The sequence below is a fragment of the Aedes albopictus genome, chromosome 3 (assembly GCF_035046485.1).
Source record: "Aedes albopictus strain Foshan chromosome 3, AalbF5, whole genome shotgun sequence".
Lineage (NCBI taxonomy): Eukaryota > Metazoa > Arthropoda > Insecta > Diptera > Culicidae > Aedes > Aedes albopictus.
The window spans coordinates 268,059,058-268,084,172 of NC_085138.1; the positions used below are offsets into that span (position 1 = coordinate 268,059,058).

Consider the following 25,115-nt stretch of genomic DNA (forward strand, 5'->3'; position numbering starts at 1 on the left):
TTTTTCGATAGATTTCTTGTGAGTTCTTGGGATATTCAACATTTCTGAACCATCCAAGTCTACATTTACGTCAGTTTTCGGAGATATCTTTAGGATATGGGTCGGTCTTGTACTACTGTTCATATTTTCTGACTACAAAACATGATTACTCGAAATATCTTCTACGCATTATTGTAAATTGTTTTTATCGATCTTATTTGCACCAATACTTAAAAATCTGCACATTGTTTGTTATATCAACGACCCAAGTAACACACATGTTATAATAAAGTTACAACAGCGCAAGTTTTGGTTATATAGAAGTTTATTTTACGTAATTCTAACACTGTGTTGAAATAACGTAAAATAAACTTCTATACAACCAAAAATTGCGCTGTCGTAACTTTATTATAACATGTGTGTTGCTTGGGGAACTGCAGAAGTCTTCTGATTGAAGTCATGCTTTGACTTCAGAACACCGGCAAGCGAAAAAAAACGATTAGCTCCAGAAACTAATACTGCATCGAACAGGAGTAAGTACATTTTTCGACAAGATTCCTGAGTACCCGGGATGGCCTGATTAAAGTCTGACCTTGAGTTCCTTGAGCTGTGGATAAACCGTAATCACATGTTTAATCTATGCGGAACCCCTGTGCACTACATAATCGCATATTCTGTCATGTGTCAATAAAAAGGTCTCTCTCGCGAATCTCCCAAGAAGATTTGATGACCTAAGCGAAGTCATGCGTTGACTTCAGAGAACCGTACATTCTGATAAAAAATGGACTGCTGACGATTGTTTGAGTTTTTTGTTTTATTTTGAAGTTGGAGACAAACGGGTTAAGTAAGTAACAAATACGAAGTCCAGTCAGTTTGGTTAGCGTCGATCGGTTATGCAGATGCTGGAGGCATGTGAATTAGATTTGGTTTTCCGCATTTCATTGTGCCATCTAGCTTAAAAGGAGAGAGTCTCCATTTCTCGCGCTTAGTATCATACGGGCGTATCTACAATGATCGATTTCTCTTCATCGATTTTCTCTTCGGTTAATAACTTGGCCGGCAACTCATTTTACGTTGTTTTTGTTATTCTAGATGCTAGTCCTAGTCGTCCTTCACCGAAATACACCGAAAGATCATCCGAAAATTGGTCGTATTTTCCGGAATAAAAGAATTTTAAAGGGCAAAATAGGCGATTTTGGGCTATTTTGACTGCTTTTTTTTTTCAACTAATCAAGGGATAAATTGATCAATTTACATCTAAATTAACGACTTATGGGAAATATTTCGTTTTAACAAATCGAATTTGATAGTTTTAAGCGATTTATGTTAGGTATGATATTTCTCATACAAGCCACCCTCCAAAAGTTGCATGCAAGTTTACATACTGGCATAAAATGCTTAAATCTATCAAATTTGATTAGGTGAAACGAAATATTTTGCATGAGTCATTAATTTAGATGTTAATTGACCAATTTATCCTTTGACTGCTTAAAAAATATATTTCCATACTCAATGGCTTGCTTTTCTTCTAGGTTAGGAAAATTCGGCTTATCAGTCCTTGCGGTAAAAAAAAAGCCCAAAATCGCATATTTTGCTTTATAAGTTGAGGTACAGCTCAAAATTGTGACGTGCTGGAGCAAATCTGAGTCCGGATTCAGATTCAGCGGCCCAAAATCTATCTGAGACACATAAGATTGCTCTTGAGACAAACAAAATATTGTGCTGTGTCATTGTAGATGCGCATGTATGATACTAAACTCGAGATTTGTTCGTGCCGTGCGTCGTCGTTTCGCGTATGCGGAGAGACAGTTTTTATGTGAGATTTGCTATATGTATACCAGATGCCACTCAGTTCCTCCTAATTTTGTTCTCCAGTGAACAAAAGGATGAATATTTATTGGTGAACTCGTTCCGTTTTCCAAATAACACTATATACTGAATTTAAAACAATATGTGTTTGTATATATCACGCTTAAAGCACCGACGAACCGACGTGACAGTGGTGCTTCAAAACTGTCCCCCCTAAATTTAACGGTCGACCAGCAAAGCGAGCGAACGCTTCTGTCAAATCAGCGCAGGCACGAACCTTTTCCTATATGAATACACAGGGGTTTGGAGTCAAGCTATCAAAACAACGCGAATCGTTATAGAGGAGGCAGTAGTGTTCGGCTATTTTTCATCATGGCGTCGGGGACAACAAATTTGAATTAATTGTTCTAGCTGTCACGTCGGTTCGTCGGTGCTTAAGGACAAACGTCTTGAAATCCCGCTTCAAGCTTGCATCTAAACTTCAGACGCACAAATCTCAAGAAGCAAGCTTCAAACAACAATGCATTTTATTATTCTGTTCTTGCTCACTTGTAATTAGCTTAAAATAAAAAGCTCAAATGCGCTGGTTTTGTTTACGAAGAGATTTGTGCCCTCAAAATCGTGAGTAGGTGCCAAAGTCGGCCATTGTGGCCGCCATTTTGGGATTCTAACAAGTCTGTCCTTAAAGTTCTTTGTACAGAGATATGCGACATGCGCGTATTTCAGAATATGCACAGGACTGTGCAAATTTTGAGCGCGATCAGCAAAGCCTACACTTTGCTTATGCAAATGATGATGCATTATCATTTCAGATCTGCAGATCCCTCGAAAAACTTTTTCGAATATTGCAAAGCGACCCACAACGAAAGTAGCAGACCGATATGTCAGCTTGTTGAACTGATTTGACGTTTGGTGGTTTAATTGGCAAAACACACACCAGTTTGATTTTACTCAAACTAATGGTGAGTGGAGCCAATGTTGGACAAACCGGGTTACACAAGCATACAGTCAGGTCTTTTTAACGCGGTTTCTATTTACGCGGCCGCTTAATTGAAAACTCCATACATTTTTTTCATCTTCTTATTTTAGCATGGGCTGCAAAACGATGAGTCGATAAGGAGAGCGTGCAACATTAGCGTGGTTCAAAAAATCGTTTTTGCTCCACACCGCTTATTCGATTCGTGACCAGATTCTATGCCTTCTCACAAAATTTGAACTCATTTGGTTGAAAATTGAGAGTGCACAAGCCCTTCAAAGTTTGTATGGGAATTACTATGGGAAAACGATGTTTTTCATTCAATCGACCGTAGTATTTTCTCAAGTGCCCTAGAGCGTTAGTTGACCCTTGTTACGTCTAGGCTACTCTATCAGCTACAACTTTGCTGAAGACTCTATTCAAATCGCATGCCTTATTAATTAGTTATCGATTTTTATCCAGAATCTAAATCTTTACTCATGATGTTTAAACTATTCGGTGGGCATCACTGCATTTTGCAGCGAAACATAGTAGCCATGATTTCAGTATGCTATCTTTGGCGCCATATGCAGCAATGTTGCCTGCTGGGAAGCTGGAGGATCACTGTTAAAGTTTGTCCAGTTGGGTACAAATCGATAACTAATTAATGAGGCGTGCGATTTGAATGCGGTCTTCGGCAAAGTTGTAGCTGATAGAGTAGCCTAGACGAAACAAGGGTCAACTAACGCTCTAGGGCACTTGGGAAAATAATACGGTCGATTGAATGAAAAACATCTTTTTCCCATAGTAATTCCCATACAAACTTTGAAGGGCTTGTGCACTCTCAATTTTCAACCAAATAAGTTCAAATTTTGTGAGAAGTCATAGAATCTGGTCACGAATCGAATAAGCGATGTGGAGCAAAAACGATTTTTTGAACCACGCTAGTGCAACATAGCTCTGGTCCTCACAAGTTCCTACCTCATGCTTCCACGCGTCAAGCGATGACAAAGACCGCCAGCCAAGAGTTGTGTGCTTAGCTGGCAGTACAGCCTGGGAACTGTTGTCCTTCTGACTTCAGTTAGATTGAGGAGGTACGTCTCGAGCGTCTGTTCACCAAGGAGGTGCAGCTCAAACAGCGTCTGTTCTGGCATCCAGCGGATGAGTATGAAATGCTCCTACACCGGAGGCTATAATTAAGGTGGCAGCCCCACCACGGTGGATAGGAGATCTTAGGCCAACAATCTACTGTTTCCGAAACTCAAAAAATCGTTACTGAAACCGGAAATAAAGGATTACGAACTTATTCAACGGCAACGAGTTTTAGCGCGAAATAACGGATAAGAATTGGAACTTGGAATGTAAACTGATACAACTAGCTAATGAGGCATGCCATATGAAGCTTGAGATCCTAGGACTGAGAGAAGTTCGTTGGCCGAACTTTGGAGAACACAGATTGAAGTCGGGTCGAATTCTGCTATACTCTGGCCTACGAGGTGAACACGCTCCTCGCCACCGTGGAATTGGTGTCCTGAGCGCTCACGCCCACGCTGCGTTCATGAAGTGGGATACCTACTACGTGGGCTTCGTGGCCGAGCTATTAGCGGTGTCAGTCGTTTTGGTGTCTCGTAAGCCTCGGAGTGTGGGTTCGATTCCCGCTCCCGTCGGGGAAAACTTTTCGTCAAACGGAACATTCTCACTGGGCCACTGGGTGTACTATGTGTTGTCCGTTGTCAAATGTTAGTAATGCTCATTCTGTAGAGGCCGCAAAGTCGAAGACGGTGTAATTGTCTTTTAATGAGAGGATGATTGTAGCCAGATTCAGAAAACGGGTTCGAAACCTTACCATGATCCAATGTTGCGCGCCAACCGATGCTGTCGAGTTGCAGGATAAAGAGAACTTTTACAGTCTACTGAATGCTGTCGTGGACAAGATTCCGAAAGGAGATATCAAGATCCTCATGGGCGATTTCAACGCGAAGGTTAGTTCCGACAACTCGGACTATGAGCACGACATGGGACGCCATGGTCTCGGAGAAATGAGCGAAAACGGAGAGCTGTTTTCAGAGTTTTGTGGCAACAATCACATGGTGATTAGGAGATCGCACTTTCCTCATCGACCAGTGCACTAAGTGACAGTGAGGTCCTTTGTCGAGGAGCTAGAGAACCGTGCTGCGAATATTCCAGAAGCAGCAAGCAGGATTCCGTACCGGACGATCCTGTGTGGAGTGTGGACCATATTGTCACGCTCCGTATCATTCTGGAGCAAATCAATGAATTCCCAAGAGTCTCTCTACCTAGTGTTCATTGATTACGAAAAAGCTTTCGACCGTCTCACACTGTCACTTTAATTTGCAGAAGAGAGAGTCGATGAAGAGTCGCTCATGTTACTTTCGCCCTTATTTAAATTCAATCTAGAACTCTACTGCTGTCACAATGCAAATGTCCGTATACAGTGGCGCCTTTGTTTACATTTAGAATAGCTAGAGAAGTTTGCTTCATTGATATACATGTTTCACGTCAGCACATTTTACCACCGTGGACGCACAGACTGCGTGGCACATTATTTGAAAATTGTTGCAGCCCTTAAAGTATCTTACTTTAAGGGTATATAATCAAAGAAAATAAAATAGTCTTGTTCTGTAAGGATTTAGAATTTCAATAATCACTTTAGACATTTGATCTGGCGAAGCACGTCGCAAAAATTTTATTCATCGAACTTATTCAGATTTATCATTTTCCATTTCGCTTAGTTCCCCACTTGGAGAGTGCGTTTTCGTAAATACACTGGTAGACATCAAATGCAGTCGCACAGAGTACTGGTGCCACATCGGCCGTGCACTGGTTATACACCGACTCTGAATCTTCTGGCTTGATGAAACGGCTCACGAACTTCACAATGACGTCCTTGTTGAAACTCAAATCATCATTCATGAATCCTGCCTTCTTCACCAGGCAATCGCCGAAGCACTGAAATTTCACATTCACAGGTATTATGCTACTGATTCGAGCGCGGATTTGTTTATCATAGTCACCTCAATAAACGGAGTTCGAATGGAAAAATCCCCATTCCTAATGGCATTGTAGGTATCCATGTCGACGTTGTACTCCGTTCGACACACGTTGTAGGCGGCCAGTAAATTTTGTCCTAGCTGGAATAAATCTCGCATCAAACCAAATTCTTAACCACGTGTTATCTTCTGGAGGTATAATTCTTACACATTCTCTCGTCACTAGGGTAACCACTAGAATCGATAAAGCCAATCTGAACATGTTCAACGAATCACAGCAACTGTCTCCAAGCGACTGACGCATCCAAATGGATCTAGCATTAGCTTATATGTTATTTTCGAAAGTCGTTTCCGCCTAGGTATCGTCTCCTTTTGGATCTGCCGCTAGCGCTTTCATCTTTCTCCACCAGTAGAGGTCTGCGGGTGGCTGCAGCCAAACGAGTAACGGCACACTAACCTGATTCGGGGTTCATTTTTAAAAATATGCATGACTGTCATTTTTTCGGCTTTTTTGTATCATGGAAGGGATTCAAGGTTAATAAGTGATTCCTCAGTTTGAATGTGATAGAAAGTGAAAGTGTTAGATGTGATATGTTAGACGAAGTGTATGGAAACATTTTTTTATCTGTATTAACGAAATTTTTAACCCTAGGCCAGTTCATCTCAGCTTTGTATGGAAACAGTTCGAATCTGAAAAAAATAATCTGACTGCATTAGTAAAAACGGTCGCATTATAAACACTACTTTAACAAAAACAAGACACTGCATCAATTAGGCAGCGATTGTGTGCTTCAAGTCAGGATACACATAATGAGTCATATATTTTTTTCCAATTTGACATGTATCTTTGAATTTGAATAATTTTAATAATCTATCGATTTATGACACTGATTGATACCACACAGAATTCAAATAACTAATCAATGCATGATGATTATTATTAATATATCATTTAACGTACATATGAAAACAAAATTAAGACATTTCAGCCCGAGTTAAAGATGCAAAAATCTATGGAACATTGAAACGCTGATGTCGGCCTATAAGAACAGGATAAACAGCAAGTCATTCCTCTTTGCACAATAATCGAAGCATCAAGAAGCCTCCAAGCGGTGCGGTGTGCCAAACAGAGCGGCAATCGGCCAGCCAATTTCCCAAAAGACCAACTTGTTACAGCCGAGGTTCTGCTGGTAAAATCTGGAGCACAACAAACACATCGCCAGATGTCAGCTGGGACCTCGTTGCTCATCCACCGAACGACGCCCAAAAATTACTTCTCCGGTACGGCTGAAAGAGCAAACGACCATTTTCACCAACTCCTTTTGTCCGTGATGACCCATAAGAATATGCACATTAGTGTAAACAGATTAGAAATTCACCGGCCGTGAAATTACTTTTTCGGATGTCTTTTTTTCCTCCTGATTTATCCGGTGCCGTCGAAAGATACCTACCTACTGGATGGCTGACCCATGAAGCGAGGAATTACTTGATCGCCTTGGCGGTTTGGTCTTCGGTTTTGGGGCCAATTATTTGATGCATGAGCTTATTTCTACTGGGATGAAAACGAAAAGCAAAGCTATTATACACTTTAGGTGCCACACGAGAGGCAACACTCAAGTCCTCAATATTATTGTGTAATGGAAATTGGACCAATGATTTTATAAAGGAAAACAAAAAAATCAAAATAATAGGTTTGATTAGCTTTGGGGACCACATATCCGTAGCGGCAAACGCGCGGGTTATCAGCAATAGCACGCTGTTGATGATGTGTTCGATTCCCGGTCGACCCAGGGAGATTTCGAAAAGGAAATTTCCTTGACTTCCTCGGGAATAGAGTATCATTGTAAATGCCAAACGATATACAATGCAAACTGGACATTTTCAGAGGCAGAATGTTGAGGTTCACCGAGGGCGAAAATGGTCTTTCGAGTAACCAGTACGGCTTCCGGAAAGGGAAGCACTCGAGCCTAAGAGAAGGGGGATTTGTTTCTGTGTGGTAGTGATTCTGTATATTAGGAATGCGTTTAAAAGCGCCAGCTGGTCTGCTATTTCCAATGCGCTCTTGTGTCTGGGGATACCCGGATACCTGTACCTACAGGATTCTGAGAAGTTATTTTCTGAATCGAGTATTAGTTTACGACACGGAGGTGGAATGGAAGTGCTTTCACATAACCTCAGGAGTCCCGCAAGGTTCCATCCTGGGTCCGGTGTTATGGAATGTCATGTACGACGAGGTGTTGAGGTTAGAGTACCCAGTGGGAGTGGAGATTGTCGGATTTGCCGATGACATTACGCTCGAAGTCTACGGTGAAACAATCGAGGAGGTGAAGTTGACTACCGACCACTCGATAAAGGTTGTGGAGGCGTGGTTGCGGTCCAGGAAACTGGAGCTGGCTCACCACAAGACTGAGGTGACGGTTGTTAACAACCGGAAGTCGGAGCAGTAGACGGAGATCAGTGTAGGAGAGTGCACTATCCTGTCAAAGCGCTCCGTCAAACACTTTGACGTGATGATTGACGATAAGCTCACCTTCGGTAGCCACGTCGATTATGCCTGTAAAAGAGCCTCCACAGCTATTGCGGCACTGTCCCGGATGATGTCCAATAGCTCTGCGGTGTACGCCAGTAAGCGCAAGCTTCTGGCTAGTGTTGCTACGTCCATACTTATGTATGGCGGCCCGGCGTGGGGCACCGCGCTAAGTACTGAATGCTACCGACGGAAGCTGGAAAGTGCTTACAGGCTTATGTGCCTGAGGGTTGCGAGCGCGTACCGTATCGTGTCACACGACGCTCTCTGCGTCATTACTGGCATGGTGCCTATCAGCATTCTTATCAGTGAGGACATGGAGTGCTTCGAAAGGCGCGGCACAAGAGGCATACGCAGGACTGCCAGGATGGCCTCTATGGCCAAATGGCAGCGCGCGTGGGACAGTTCCACCAAAGGAAGGTGGACCCATAGGTTGATACCGAGGGTAGATAAATGGATGATTAGGCGCCATGGGGAAGTTATATTCCACCTGACACAGGTCCTTACAGGTCATGGTTGCTTCCGACAGTATCTACATCGTTTCGGGCATGCGGATCCTCTCGAATGCCCAGTGTGCAATAGTTTAGAGGAAACGGCGGAACACGTTTTGTTCGTGTGCCCGCGTTTTCGCGCAATGCTTGCCACATGCGGAGAGGACACAACTCCGAACAATGTTATCCAGAGGATTTGTAGGGATGAGTTTGGCTGGAACGTCGTTTCAACGGCTATCGCCCTTATCGTCTGGGAGCTACAGAGGAGGTGTCGCGTGGACTCGGAGACGCTATACAAGAGGTGATTCAAGGGTTCGGAATCGGCTACGTAGGTCTTATCACGATTAATTGGCCGTGGGGAGAACATTCTGGTAGCGTTGCGGTCAGGGCGTTGATCTACTGGGTTGGTTCAGAGGCCGCGGTTGGAAAGGGGTCATCGGCAAGGCCCCATGTCAGCACGTCCTTCTGTGTGCTGGCTGATAAGGCCTTACTTGCGGGAAGGTCAAATCGATGTGCACGCGGTATCAGTTCTTGATACTCGCTGTGCAGTTTGAAACAGGCGTGGTGTCAACCGTGCCTGCCTTTCGAGGACAAAGGGAGTGGTGAGGACCATTCAGGAAACTGGTTAAGCGCCAGCAAATCAGGTGTGGAATTAAATGGCTCTCGCCCGGTATTTGGGAGAACTTCCTACGTTGGGCAACTCTCTGTCGAAGTAAGATAGATCCACTGCCGAGGAGTATCCGAGTAGTACGCGTGAAGCTGGAGTGCCAAATGGCATACGGGTGGTATCGAGAGAACGTCTTTCGTCGGGGAGTTCTCTGTCGGAGTAAGGCAGATCCGCCGCCGGGGACTGTCAGAGTAGAGCGAGCAAGAAGAAGCGTCGAAGCATTGTCGTCAGGGCCTATGACCCGGAATCCGTATCCAACTCAATCGCAGGACCGACCATTCCCGTTAAGTACTGGTATCGGAAGAAGTTTCAGTATCGGGGAACTCTGGGGTAGGGTAGATCCACCGTCGGGGACTATCCGAGTGGTGCGCGGAAAGATGGAGTGCCAAATGGAACACTGGCGGCACCGAGAGGGCACCGTTCTTCGGAACAAGTAAGCAGGAGCGGAAGGGCTTAGCGTGGCATTAGAATAACAAATTTGGTGAACGTTGTGCTAACTAACATAGATTTGGTCGCTAAATGGCGGAACGAAAACCAATAACAAGCTAAATAACAGGAGCCGAAGGGCTAAGCACTAGTAGATAACAAATAAGGGCTAAGCACTAGTATTAACTCATTAACGCACACACTCATACATATACATACATTCAGATATCCTCTCAAGTCGTCGAGCTGAGTCGATTGGTTTAAAAGACGACTTGACCCCTCCGAAGACTCTATGCTACTTTCGTTTTTGGGACACCTTGGTGGGGTCTTCAGTTAGCCTAGGAGTTAAGGCTATGGATCGCCAATCCGGAGACGGCGGGTTCAATTCCCGTTCCGATCGGAAACTTTCTCGACTCCCTGGGCATAGTGTATCATTGTGCTTGCCTCACAATATACTAATTCATGCAATGGCTGGCAAAGAAAGCCCTCCAATTAATAACTGTGAAAGTGCTTAAAGAACACCAAGTTGGAGAGAGGCTGGCCAAGTTTCAGAAGAAGAAGAAGAAGAAGAAGAATAAGGTGTCCAGTTAGCCTAGTGGTTAAGGCTATGGGTCGCTAATCCGGAGACGGCGGGTTCGATTCCCGTTCCGGTGGGAGAAATTTTCTCGACTCCCTGGGCATAGTGTATCTATGTCCTTGCCTTACAATGTACAATTTCATACAATGGCAGGCAAAGAAAGCCCCTCAATTAATAACTCTGAAAGTGCTCAAAGAACACTAACTTGAAGCGAGGCAGGCCAAGTCCCAGTGGGGACGTCGTGCCATTAAGAAGAAGAAGCAGAAGAAGAAGAAGAAGAAGGAGAATAAGGTGTACGAGAAAAAACGACTTCACGCGATTTCATCTTATTGTGGAGGTTTTCATTAGATGCAAGCAAACTAGAACTCAAACTGAGCAGGTTAAGCCCAAGAACGGCTGCTATTGTCGAAAGAAAAGCGTGAAAAACGACAATTTTCCACATTTGGAAAGATTCCCTAGTTTCCCAGAAATTAAGACATTGCGTGCTGATTACACTAGTTTACAAAATAAAACGAAAGTCGTGAACTTCTGTCAACGACCAAAATTTTTGAAGCATAATATAGCGCAGATTTCGAAACCGTGCTTCAAAAAATTTAAAGTAGAACAGTTTTCGAGCTTTAGCTCAATATCGAGTTTTACAACTTTTTAAAATATTATTAAAAGCTGAATATAATAGCATTCGATCGTCTGAACACAGGTTTTGCGTCAGATTGATGAAATTCAAGATATTGGCGAGTTTTGGGGACGATCTCCATAAATTTGAGCAAAATTTCCAAAATTATATGAAGAAATGTATTTTTTACAATAAGAAAAAAATAATTGAAAATTTTTTTCTCAACGTTTATTTGACATATCATATGTAGGTGATTTACAGTAAAAAATTCAGCTCAATCGGAGCATTGATTATGGAAAATGAGATGTGTGAAGTGAGCGACTTTGCTTAAAAATAGAACAAAAATCGATTTCAAATCATCACCCTTGTATGGAAAGTCGAAAAAATTTCCGCTCTACTGTAATTTTTTTCCTTAGCGCTCTCGAACTCAGGGCATGATTCTACACCAAAACAATCATCAGCTTACCGAGTTCAAAAATGCTGTAAACTAGTGTTATATGGAATCAATCCATGAAAATGCCACGCGCCTCCTACTCCTTCATTCGCTGCTGGGAAGAGTTCGATGGAGCCCCTTGGTATTTCACAACAAGGCAAAGCGGGAAATGTCAGCGGGCGTTTTGTCTCACCTAAAAAGGCGTTTTGCCTCCTGCAGTTTTCCGGCATCTAAAGTGTAACACTTTTTTGAATTGTTTATTTGAATGGGAAATTTTGTAGGCACGCGGGCCAGAAGTTAAAGTCTCTTAGGTAAAGGAGTAAACTGCTCTCCAAGGTAGAATACGACCTTAAAATAAGCATCATTTGAGGTTTATGACCACATATGCTTAGCCGGGGCGTTATGCCCCTCTTTCCCCTACATGGCACTCTTCAAGTAGTCAGGTTTGATATCGCCAATGTGACCACTCTGGTAATGATGTCATAATAACCATAATGGCATTTGGTCTTTGGGCCTCAACAGTTCTGAAACCAATGCGACTGTTCAAGACATGTTAGTAAATTATATTATAGTAAACAATAAATAACAAGATTTTACTCTCCTGGAATCCGTCCCCCAAACCCCATTATCGTTCAATGAATTTGAATTAAAAGTTTTATTTGTTGTTTCAAGAGTCACTATTTTTTGTGCAATTTCAGCTACCAATATTTAATACTTCGAGGCGTTTTGGAAGCCAGAAACGTCTGAAATACCCTTCCCCCTGAATATTCCCTTCCAATTTCGGCAGGGTCATGATTGGTGAAGCCTTTCTAAGGCCGGGCCCGCCCGGTTTCAATAAAAGTAAATTTGAAATCAAAGAACCCTAATGAACTTTGGCCTGCATACCTCCTCTCTGACAGCCAGCGTCCGAGGATAAGCAGCTTTTCGCGGGAAATGTTTGATATCCGCTTTGAAAAGAGCCGGGCGCAGGGAAATAAAACTTTTCCCCTTGATGAGTTTGATTCAGGCAGGTGGCGTCTGTTCGCCAAACAGACCCATCAAATTACCGCTCACGCGAGAGTATGACTTCTGTGTGCAGATTTCGATGCTTTTGCTCCGGTTTGGCCAGGTGCGGTAGAATGGGAATAGCAATTTGTGTTTGCAGCAGGTTTTCCAGCTTTTCCGACGGAAGCAGGGCTGTTTGAACCGAAACTCGAAGCTGCGGGTCGGACCCAAAAGGTAAAGATCGTAGGATTTAAATGAAATGAAAACTTTCGGCGAGAAACCAACCGGCACTGATTCAGTTGGAGAGGCATGGCGGCGAAGTTTTTTTTCTTCTTAGGTCGACTATACCTTCCCGAAACTTTCATCACCCATTTGAAGATGTTGAAGAGAGTGGCAAGTTTCTAAGTAGATCAAACGATTTAAAGTTTACAGGCAAATTGAATTTTGCAGCGTTAGTGGAAGATACTTTGGTTTGTTGTTGTAAAAAGCAATATTCTTGACTCAAATTGAATCAACTTGGGGTCATTGAGTTAGAATGTTGAGATCAGTACCGAAGTTGCCAGTAATAAATCACTGTTTGGTGTTTGAATCACTGTAATGTAAACGAATTCAGAAATACTGAGTGTGATCTGAATGTTTCCTTTTATGCATGAAAACAAAAGACAGAAGGAAAGAACATTTTTTCTCGACGTTCAACTGTTTCGATAAATTTAAATAGGGAATAGGGTAATTCATGTATTTTGGACAGGCTGAAGACAACGTTGGAAAAATCTTCCCCTCGCTTCCTTAGAAAACAATTGATTATTTTGCAAAGTTACTAATACGCTTATAATATAATTGTACTTTGCGTTCCTGATGACAAAAACCTCAATGAAAGCATTTTAAGCTGAGAAAAACACAATTTCCTATCATCTGTTAGAATTGCATTTTGGACACCGAATATATGTTTTGGACACCGTCAGGTATATATAACTTGGACAGGGCAGTTATCTCAATGTTTAGCCATGAATACTGCTAAACCATGGAAGTAGTATAAATAAACAAATATTTTCTTGCAAATACTCAAATTTCTCCGCTTAACAGGCATCTATTTTTATAACTATTACAGTTTTTGTTAAAATCGTGGAAATATCACCAGACCCACAGAATACGCCTCCAGGTATGCAATCGCACAGCATCTCCATGTAGTTCATCAGATGACCAAAATATATTTACAGTAGAAAACTTGTTATGTATTTTGGACACCACCTATTTTAAGCGTTCTAGATGAATGTTAAGAGATTGGCTGCCTAATACTTCTTTATTGTACATTTTTCATTGCAAAAAAGCTTCAAAATTTCTTACATTTATTAATTCAACGATTTTCAGATGAATATTGTATGTGACTGTGTATGTCGTCTTGCATACCTGTGCATTTGAGGGGTTTTAGTGAAACAATTTACATTTTCGATAATTTTGAAGTAAATTTTCAATTGTTAAGCGTATTTTCAACGTAAGTCATCAGAATGGGGTCTGTTTGATTCAATAATCGATATTGTGAAGTATCTACTTTTATTAGCTCTCCGGAACAAGACATACATCGCCGTGCATGTCCGAATTACACACATGTCCAAATTATATTTTTTACCCTAGTTTTGGCCTAATTGAAAGAAATTTATTTTTATTGTGCCTATTTGAGTTACAAAACCTAATCAGATTGAAATACGCCTTTTGAAAAGAGGATCGAATCTCCTAAAAACTTATGCGAAATTTGCTCACATCAAACTAGCACGGTTGGCGACGTAGCATTGGAACAGTGTGAACGAACGCTCGCAAGCATTGGGGCCACTGTTATTTCTACACTTCTGGACCACTTCCTCGGCCTTGGCTTGACCGTACTCGTTGGCCAGCTTTTCCGTCACAAACGCTTCCTGCATGTTTCCTTCGCCATCGACGACTCCAGCACCCTGGAAGAAACACTGCACGAAACACTTGGTGTTGTCATCGGCACCGGATGTATCGCCGTTGCGAAGACGCTGCACAGATTCTTCCGAGGTCCCCGTCTGTTGCATACATTTTCCGGCCAGTTGACGTGCGGCGTCCTTCTGTTCGTCGGTGACGGCAGCCTGAAAAGTGCTCAAAATTGATATTCGTCCTTGAAGAACACAAGCGCATTAAACAAACCATGCACCCAGCGACCAGGGCAAACAGAATAATGGCAGCAAAGGATTTCATTTTCAATAGCTTCAACTCAATTAGTAGACTAGTTACAAAAAGCCTCGTAGGAATTGCTTTTATAGTAACCAGTAGGTAGAGCGTACAGTACTGATTTGATGATAGGCGCAGTAATTAATCAATGAGGCTAATACATTGTCTGTTAAAATTATTGATATGTAATTCAATTCATTTTGCTTAATTAATTAAGACACTCGGAGCAAGTGAAAACTGGTTTGTTTACTTGCTGTGAGTTAAGCTACAATCAGTCCTGCCGAATCTACATCGAACCCTTTTTCTACTGGACCTTGTCCTGGGTCAACTCCCACAAGAAACTTAAGCGCCCGTGAATGATGCCTAACTGCAAACAGCAAGCTACTGAGTAATATATTCGTCGTTCTTCCAGCATCCATATGACGTAGCCAGCCCAACAAAGCCTGCTGCTTCATAAGCCTAATACAAAGAGGTTGCTGACAGCTAGGCATAGGCTGAATAACAGATCAGCCTTCTTTCGTCAACTTTTCGTAGAGAAAATTTCCATGACTTCCTTGGGCACATACTATTTTCGTTTCTGCCATACGATATGCACTCTCTGAAGCATCGTCGATTTTAGATTTTTGGCCACCTGAATCCCCTTAGTGCACCGGTCGAAAGGACTAAATACTACGATTCCTTGAATTACCAGAACCCATATTCCAAAATTGAAAAATAGGACGAAACTAGGTTTCGGTTGGGTAGATCACGGATACAGTATCGGACAATAAAAATGCACCAAAGCCGTTTTCCCATACATAATAGTCAACTTTGTATTGTCATATCTCAGTTATTTCTCAACCGATTGTTTTCATTTTTCTGTGACAAACTACAAAACATTTCAATTTTCAAAAACTATTGAAAAAGTTCGGGGATAACTATTGATACAAAAATTACAGATAGGTTGAATTTTGACAATAAAAATGCACCAAGACAAAAAGTTGTATAGCAAAAAATACTGAAGTCATATCAAGTTCGTCTCTTCAGCAAAAGTATTCGTCTTCACACAAGAAACATATTTACCGAAGACACCAAAATGATATGACCTAACCATTTTTTGCTATGAAACTTTTTGTCTTGGTGCATTTTTATTGTCAAAATTCAACATATCTGTAACTTTTGTATCAATAGTTATCACCAAACTTTTTCAATAGTTTTTGAAAATTGAAATGTTTTGTAGTTCGTCACAGAAAAATTAAAACAATCGGTTAAGAAATAACTGAGATATGGCAATACAAAGTTGACTATTTTGTATGGGAAAACGGCTTTGATGCATTTTTATTGTCCGATACTGTATGATATCCCACGCTCCAATTATGTGCATCATATGTCACAGAATGTTACACTCTTTTTTCGATCTGTGATCTTACTCCGTAACGCAACCCATGTAGGTGATCTACCCACGTTACGGGCTCCGTTGAAGATTGAGCATCTTTAAAACCCCCTCAACCATTCATCCATCAGCCCGGGTCGCCTAACACGTTGGATTGGAGTCCCCTGTTTGGTGGACTTTTACACCCGGAACAGGGGGTCCGTAGAGCTATTCTAAGACGGCAGCTACACGGGCAAAACGTTATCTTAATGGGGTATTGCTGTGTGCGTTCAAGATGCAAACGGTGCCCAAATGCGCTTCAAACGCGGTAACACATGTTACCAAAGGCAACGTAGCAACCATAGCCAATATCACCGCCAACCTAGGATTCGAAAGCTCCCACTGACATCGGGTTACTTGTCAGAAAATCTTACCGCATTTGGTGCTCCCGCATTTGATATTTGCATTTTGAATGCACACAGCAATACCTAAAAAGATTTTACAAAAATGGAAGTTCCAATGCATTGAAAAAAAAATCATCGACAGTTCACAGTGGTCCAGGAACCAGATTTACGAGGAAAGATGCATTCAACGCCTTCAAATGAGTTGTTAGGCAAATATGGTCTTCTACAAAGTTGTCCCTAATAATAAGGCCCTCTTTCCAAAGTGCATGAAAAAAGAGTGGTCCATAATTTCAAAGAATTTGGTAACCAAACTTTTTTATTTGCAAGAATTACTATACACATTCTTCGAGAAAGTTGTAGATCTATCAATTTTGAGCAAGTTTGTTGAAGACACTTTTTATATAGCTTTAAAACTGACCGATCTAGAGGTATTTTTCTGAATAAGCTTAAGGTGATTCAAGAAAAAACGGTTTTCTGTTTTTCAGTTTCGATTTTTCATCAAAGTTGCCCAAGAAACACTTGTAGAGCATTTGAAGACGCGTTGTTTCGTGCGCTGAGATGGTCGTTTTTCTTGGTTCAAAAGTTACAGGAATTTTTCTTAAAAAATCATAGTTTTTTTAAAAAGGTGTTATGACGGGTTGGGGCAAATATAAAAAATATCTTTTGCCCGCATTCAAAAGAAGAAATGTTGTTATAAAACATATAAAAAAAATAGAGGGGTGTTATTTTTGAAACTCAAGTGAAAAATACTTGAAAAGTGCTTATTTTTTCTAGAAAATCATCAATATCTTTTGAACGAAATGACGTAGCAACATTCTCAGCGCACGAAAATGGTTTTTGGAAGCTCTAAAAGTGGTTCCTAGGCGACTTTGACGAGAAATTTGAAACAAAAAAGATAAAGCAATATAACGATTTGTTCTAGCGTCACCCTATGAAAACTATGGAAAAATGCTCCAAATTTGGTCAAAACAGTTTAAACGCTTTATCTTTTTTGTTTCAAATTTCTCATCAAAGTTGTCGAAGAACTATTTTTAGAGCTTTGAAAAACGCACATTTCCGTGTGCTGAGAATGTTGCTACGTCATTCCGTTCAAAATATATTGATGATTTTCTAGAAAAAATAGGCACTTTTCAAGTATTTTTCACTTAAGTTACAAAAATAACACCCCTCTAATTTTTTGATATGTTTTATAACAATATTTCATCTTTTGAATGCGGGCAAAATATATTTTTTATGTTTGCCCCAACCCGTCATAACACCTTTTTAAAAAACTATGATTTTTCAAGAAAAACTCCTGTAACTTTTGAACCAAAAGATATAACGACCATCTCAGCGCACGAAACGACGCGTCTTCAAATTCTCTACAAGTGTTTCTGGGGCGACTTTGATGAAAAATCGAAACTGAAAAAGTTAACGCCACAAAACCGTTTTTTTCTTGAACCACCCTAAGCTTATTCAGAATAATACCTCTTGATCGGTCAATTTTAAAGCTACATAATAAGTGTCTTCAGCAAACTTGCTCAAAATTGATAGATTTACAACATTCTCGAAGAATGTACACAGTGTCCAATAAGTTCTCATACAAAATCAAATTCAATTCATTTCACATCTGTAATTAGGATTTTCAAAGTAAATTTATTTATTGAAAGGCCAACTAACATACAGCATATGATGCGGAGCTAAATATCGTTTATCCTTCTCTGCTGATCGCTTATGTGTCGTATGTAAGTACATTTCAGCTGGCACGCACACCATTTTATTGGTATTTCATTGTATTTTAACGAGTAATGGTTTATGGCTAGTTTCCACTTCGTACGTACTGTGTAAAAAGATAGGACAAGTAATGGTCAAGTAATGATTCGGCTTCAAAATTACTTGAGCAGTTCGCAGATGGCAAGTAAGGAAAAAAGTGTAACACTAGTAACGCCTCCCGTGCGAATCAAATGGAGCTGTCACTTTTCCTTGCGGATAAATAGTCTGCGCTATTATTCCGTAAGGAAAAGTAACGTTTTTCCCCATACTGGAGCAGTTGTCAAAATTACTTGCGGAAAAAAGTGGAATTTTACTTGAGCGCTCTACTTGGCAACAAGAAACTAAGCTTTAAAGTTGAAGCAAATAAGGTTCCTGTCCTCCCCATTGCTAGTAGCAACTATGACCAGAAGAGAAAAAATATGAGATCCTGTATGGAGCCATTTTATTTTGTACTAAATAAAACGCAAATTTAACAAAAATGTCCATTTACCTGTTTCAATGAAATTTGTTGTGTTAAAGAAGCATGGGTGCATCTTATCTGGTTGCTTCACACCATTTTCACTTATAAAACATGCTTGTATTCCTATTGTGGTAAATTTTGCCCAAAATATGCGTTTTATGATGTTTATCTTTGATATAACGGTTATTTTCATGAAAATCTGCCCAAGTTGAGGTTACTTGCAAATTTCTTACCATATCACCACCAAAACTGTATTGTTTTAGCCTTAGTATATCCATTTGGTACATAACTTGGGATACAAACTCAAAATGTATCCTTATGGACTCTGTTTCGCTACCGTAGAATGAAAAACTTTTCGGATATTTTTCTTGCGTGCCGGAGCAAACGGATTTCAGAAAACAGAAGTGTACTGCTAGGCTTATAAAAACAGATAGAAAATAAAGTGATTCTAAACCGTATGCTTTATTTAATCAGTATTATGTGGCCTTTCAATACATGTATTCATTTTGAAAATATGAATCACATATGTGAAATAAAATGATATTTTCTAAATATGGATTTTGTATGAGAACTTATTGGACACGGTGTATATAGTTATTCTTGCAAATAAAAAAGTTTGATTCCCAATTTCTTTGAAAATATGGACCACCCTAATTTTCATGTATAATGAAAAGAGGGCCTTATTTTTAGGAACAACTTTGTAGAAGGCCATATTAATCTAGAAAATCATTTTAAGGCGCTGAATGCATCTTTCCTCGTAAATCTGTTTCGTGGACCATTGTGCAGTTATTATTAGGGCCTGATTTCGTAAAAGAAAAATCTTTCCGATTGATAAAAATAGCACTGTTGCTGGCTGTTGCATACAGAGCTTCTCTGAGAAGCAATTAGGATCAATCTGTTCTCCATTACCACCCGTATTTGATAATTGCATTGAAATTACTGGTTCTGGTCTGAACTTGGCTGTATTGGATGCTTGAATGAAAGTGATCTGATATTTTTTGAGAATGTACATTTACATAAGAAATTTTTCTAGAAGCCTGGCAGGTAATTCTTTTGTATTATCTATGTAAATTAACAACTTCCGGTTCTTGTGCACTTAAAATTTCTTTTTGTTTTGTTATCATCCATGTTTTTCAAACGGAATGGAGATACATATGGAGGCCCACGGTTGTTCAATTTTGGTGCATTTGCAACCCTTGTTGTTATCCTATACAGTCGAGTCTCTTACTAAACGAATCCCTATTAAACGGACTCCTATTAACCCTCTAATACCCAATCCCGCCTTTAGACGGGGTATAGTTTGAGCATTTTTGTAATTTTTGTTTCGTGGAAAATCAATTTTTTAATATTTTTGACTGATATTTAGGACTGTTCTGTATATCTCAAAATAATTTTTGGTGTATTTTAAAGCGTATTTACATTTTTGAAAAATAATTGAAAAAATGATGTTTTAGTCACCTTTTAGAAGTCATTGTTTATTTAGTATTGAATCACTACAATTAACATATTTAAAATTTTTCCCAAATCATTCTATCCTTGTTTAATGGTTTAAGCGAATTGAATACACTCTAAAATTATTTTCCTTAAAATTACACGGAAAATAAAACTTTCTGTGAAAAAAATTTAAAATAATAATATTTCAACAATAATCATAAAATCTCAAAATGTTTTCATCTCAAAAAATCCGTTCCCCAAATTGGCTTCCAGGAAAAATATAAAAGTGTGGGGATGTTCAAAAATAAAAATTAAAAAAATCAAAAACTGAAATTCACAAAATCAAGAATTAAAAAGAATCATCTTCCAAAACATGTTTGAATCGATTTTAGATGACGAAAAATGATATTTAAATCAAAATCAAAAATTTGGGTATTAGAGGGTTAAACGAACTCCTACTAGACAAAGGTGAGCGTTATAGGAGACTAGGAGCTTATGGGATTTCGGCTTTTTGGGGGTGTGGCCTATTATCTCGGGTGCGTTAAGAGTTAGCGCAATACTTTCTTCGGCAAAGTTTTATTGCTTGATAAGATCTACCTTTTAGAACTTTGGTTCATATGATTAGTTGGCAACTTGGCCGCTAGAGGGACCATCAACAGTTTGATGCTAAATTGCCCTACAGGAATAATATCAGGTTGTCAAGCAAATGTTACGATATGCGACAGCTCAATACTCTGATAATTTGGAAGAATAGTGTCTTCGGGAAAGTTGTTGGGTACGCCAATAACTTACTGACGATGAGTAGCGAAGTTCGGAATTCCTCCACTAGGCGGCGCTAGTGAGCAAGTAAATTTTCAAAACCTCATATCTCAGAATCCCGATAACTTAGAAAGTTGGTGTCTTTGGCGAAGTTGATCAGTATGACATAAACTTACATAAAATAAACACTTGTTTCGCAATTCTGCCACTAGGCGGCGCTAGTGAACATACAAATTTTAGAAACCTCATGGCTCAGAATCCTGATAACTTAGAAAGTTGATGTCTTCGGCAAAGTTGATCAGTATGACATAAACTTACATAAGAATAAACACTTGTTTCGCCATTCTGCTACTAGGCGGCGCCAGTGAATATACAAAATTTAGAAATCTTTTAGGTCAGAATCCTGATAACTTAGGAAGTTGGTGTCTTTGACAAAGTTGATCAGTATGACATAAACTTACATAAAAATAAATACTTGTTTCGCAATTCTTCCACTAGGTGGCATTTACCGGGTTTTTTCGTCTTTTTTCGACATTTTTTGGGATTTTTCGGCTTGGCAAAACTAGTGTCGCTCCCCCCGATAGCTTAGAAAGTTGGTGTCTTTGGAAAAGTTGATCAGAATGACATAAACTTACATAAAAATAAACACTTGTTTCAAAATTTTGCCACTAGGAGGCGCTAGTGAACTTGCAAATTTTAGAAATCTCATAGTTCAGAATCCTGATAACTTACGAAGTTGGTGTCTTCGACAAAGTTGATCAGTATGACATAAACTTACATTAAAATAAACACTTGTTTCAAAATTCTGCCACTAGGTGGCGTTTACCGGGTTTTTCAGTCTTTTTTCGATATTTTTTGGGGTTTTTCGGCTTAGCAAAACTAGTGTCGCTCCCCTCAATAATTTAGAAAGTAATTCCATAAAAGATGGCGTTTTATACCTCTGCCGTTGCAATTTAGAAAATCACAAAAAAATCAATGAAAATGTTTTGGTTTTGTATATGTTTCTGCGAAAGTTTCAAACATATCGGCACCAACATTTCAAAAGGGCGTAACTGCTTTTGTAACCAACGCCTTCTCACAGAGCTGTGGGTCATATTTCATTCATCTCACGCAATTCACATCCATTAATCGAAAGAGGAGGATTTTATCTTTCTATTTGTGCTAGTGGATTGCTCGGGAGGGATGGGATACGCTCCACAGCTTTGTGAGAAGGCATTGGTTGTAAATGCAGTTACGCCCTTTTGAAATGTTGGTGTCGATATATAGTATTGCCCACTCTTTGTTGTGTATTTAGGAGAATTTTTGAAAAAAAAAAGAAAAGCTGCTTGTTGGTGTTGTTAAAAATCTTTTCTATGAGAAAGTGGAAATCAAACCGATTAAAATGTGATGTACATTTTTACATTTGTAAACTACAAAAACAGCTATCTTTAGATAACAAGTGAATTTTGTGTCAGCTTCTTTAGATAAATTTGTAAAAACTCTCGAAAAAAGAGCAATTCTTCATACTAACTGTCCAATAATTAGTCAATACTTCTTGATAAACAGCAATGAAGAAGACAATCCAGATGAGATGTAACACCAATGAGAAAAAGAAACAGAGAATCGTTATAGGACACAAACAATGTGGTACTATATTTGTAGTAATGAGCTAAACTTTTGTATAATAAGAAGCTAAATTCTCCATTTTTGCAAGGAAATCGTGCAAAAAGCGTGGGTATTATGATTCCTTGTCTAATTTGATGCAGTTTGAACAAAACATTGGAAAACTGTGTTGTTGTTTTCTCAATTTCTTGTCTTTTCAACAGCACAGTTTTCCAAAGTTTTGTTCAAACAGCATCAAATTAGACATCGAATTATAATACGCTTTTTTTTCACCATTTCATTGCAGAAACGGAAAATTTTCCTTCTCGCCATACGAACATTCAGTTCATTATTACAATTCTAGTACTAATCCGATCGTACCCTATTAATAGATATTAGGTTTCAATATAGTTTTACTTTAGAACTTTCCAAAGTTTTCAAATTTATTTATGATTATTTCAAACATTTGTTAATTAGATTACGTTAGATGAGATAAGGTGTGCAAATTAAAATACATCGTGAGATAAAGCAAGCTCAATTAAATCCAACACATTGTTATTTGAGAGGTATGGTATGATACGATATGGTAAATACGACATAAATTGTTTGAGGAAGTTAATCATTCTAAATGATGAAGACTTCTTTTACAATAGAACACTTGTAATGATAACCACAAACACTTAAATTAATCGAAAAGTTTTAGTTTAATTACCACTTGCGAATAATGAACATACAATTATCTCCTTTATGATTGCGGACAGGTGACAATTATAAAACAATTAATAAACGGTTTATGGCATTATAAAAGTGTTCTCTGCGAACCGTTTTGTCATCAGTTGACTTGAACCGCTGAAGCGTGAAAACATAACAGAAAATGAAAACCTTTGTGACCATTATTTCGCTTGCCCTGGTCGCCGGATGCATGGTTTGTTGCTGAACTAGCATCGCCCAAGAACAAACGTGTCATCATTTCCGAACACTTTTCAGGCTGCCGTCACCGACGAACAGAAGGACGCCGCACGCCAACTGGCCGGAAAATGCATGCAACAGACGGGGACCTCGGAAGAATCCGTGCAGCGTCTTCGCAACGGCGATACATCCGGTGCCGATGATAACACCAAGTGTTTCGTGCAGTGTTTCTTCCAGGGTGCTGGAGTCGTCGATGGCGAAGGAAACATGCAGGAAGCGTTTGTGACGGAAAAGCTGGCCAACGAGTACGGTCAAGCCAAGGCCGAGGAAGTGGTCCAGAAGTGTAGAAACAACAGTGGCCCCAATGCTTGCGAGCGTTCGTTCACACTGTTCCAGTGCTATGTCGCCAACCGTGCTAGTTTGATGTGAAGTGTGAATTTTGGGGGAAATGATCTATACAACGAAATCGATGATTCATGAGATCCATCAATGGCCATTGCAACTAACTCAGTCTGTCTAGGTAGACGTTCTTTGCAGATATTTGGTTCCTAATAAAATGATAAATCTGTTCTAAAAGCTGTGAACACGGATTTTTTTTTTGCTGGAATCGCATTCTTTACATTGCAGAAGGTCCTAAGTTCAATTCCTGGCCCTTTCTTTTTATCTTATTATTCTAAATCATGGGGGGGATAATCTGCTCAATGGACACCCTTACAGAAGGTTCAGGTAGTGTGGGATTAAGGACCGTCTTCTACAAAAAAAAAGTAAAAGCCAGACTACTCTTTCCTCGACTCAATAAACAACATTCCCATGGTCGCCAAACCCTTTGTCTCTCCGGAACCATCAAGAAGGCATGAACATCGCACCCTCAAGGTTAGCTGCGTAGCCTGCAGCAACGAATATCGATGACTGGCTTTGCCTTCTTTTAACCTTGCTTCACAGTAATCGTTATCCACTATCTATCATAAAACGGCATCCACGTACCAACGTGAACCTCTGTCATACTGCTATTTTGCAAAACACTAAAACATTCCAGCATGATCCTGTTCAGATGCAGTGGTATGTACAATCCACCGTCGTCGACCAGACTGTGACTACAATTTCCCCCTTCCCCACATTGATCAGCAAATATGGGACTGTCCATAAACCACGTGGTCATTTTTTGCGAGATTCTGGGCCTTTTTCGGTCTGCGAAACCAGTTTTATACGGCCATGAATCGTGGACGTTGGGAGAAGCTGATCGGAGAGCCTTTGGAGTCTTCGAACGTAATCTGCCGTGAATCGCATATCTGTCCCATTTGCATAGGAAATCCAGCAAGGATGGGACTGATATGCCATTCACGGCAGTAATGTACTGCGAACAATACTCGGTGGTAAACTGGAGAACGGTGTCTGGCGGCGTTGCATGAACCACGAATTGTACCAAGTATATAAAGAGATGAATATAGTGAAGCGAATAAACACGGCAGACTGCGGTGCACTGGGCACGTAGCTCGTATGCCGGAGGAACGACAAACTAAAACCATATTCAGCAGAGAACCAGGAAGGGGCCGTCGGCTTCGTGGTAGGCCGCGCACACGGTGGCTTTTTGCAGTTGAGGAGGACCTAAGGGCTCTAAACGTTCAGGGTGACTGCAAGCGATTGGCCCAGGACCGAGACTAGTGGAGGCGAATGCTTCATTCGACGTAGACTCACCGCTACGAGTTGTAGCCCATCAAGTATTAAGTAAGAGAAAGTAAATTTTTCGTTTCTGCGTTTCGTGCAAAAAGCGTGGGTATTATGATTCCATGTATAATTTGAGGCTGT

General features: G+C 40.1%; 3 protein-coding genes across 3 annotated transcripts; 1 reads left to right on the top strand and 2 right to left on the bottom strand.

Annotated features, from left to right (window-relative positions):
- Positions 1-5,420: 5,420 nt before the first annotated feature.
- LOC115257738 (general odorant-binding protein 56d) lies at positions 5,421-6,190 on the bottom strand. The gene is made up of 3 exons (XM_029857640.2): positions 5,963-6,190; positions 5,779-5,895; positions 5,421-5,713 (listed from the first exon to the last, which is right to left on the bottom strand). The coding sequence occupies exons 1-3, from the start codon at positions 6,056-6,058 to the stop codon at positions 5,477-5,479; spliced, it is 450 nt and encodes a 149-aa protein (XP_029713500.1). The 5' UTR covers positions 6,059-6,190; the 3' UTR covers positions 5,421-5,476.
- Positions 6,191-13,555: 7,365 nt separating this feature from the next.
- Positions 13,556-14,720, bottom strand: LOC109416726 (general odorant-binding protein 56a-like). The gene is made up of 2 exons (XM_019690778.3): positions 14,636-14,720; positions 13,556-14,577 (listed from the first exon to the last, which is right to left on the bottom strand). The coding sequence occupies exons 1-2, from the start codon at positions 14,684-14,686 to the stop codon at positions 14,227-14,229; spliced, it is 402 nt and encodes a 133-aa protein (XP_019546323.1). The 5' UTR covers positions 14,687-14,720; the 3' UTR covers positions 13,556-14,226.
- An 8,482-nt stretch (positions 14,721-23,202) lies between these two features.
- Positions 23,203-23,893, top strand: LOC109403386 (general odorant-binding protein 56a). The gene is made up of 2 exons (XM_019676201.3): positions 23,203-23,325; positions 23,388-23,893. The coding sequence occupies exons 1-2, from the start codon at positions 23,275-23,277 to the stop codon at positions 23,736-23,738; spliced, it is 402 nt and encodes a 133-aa protein (XP_019531746.3). The 5' UTR covers positions 23,203-23,274; the 3' UTR covers positions 23,739-23,893.
- The last annotated feature ends 1,222 nt before the right edge of the window (positions 23,894-25,115 follow it).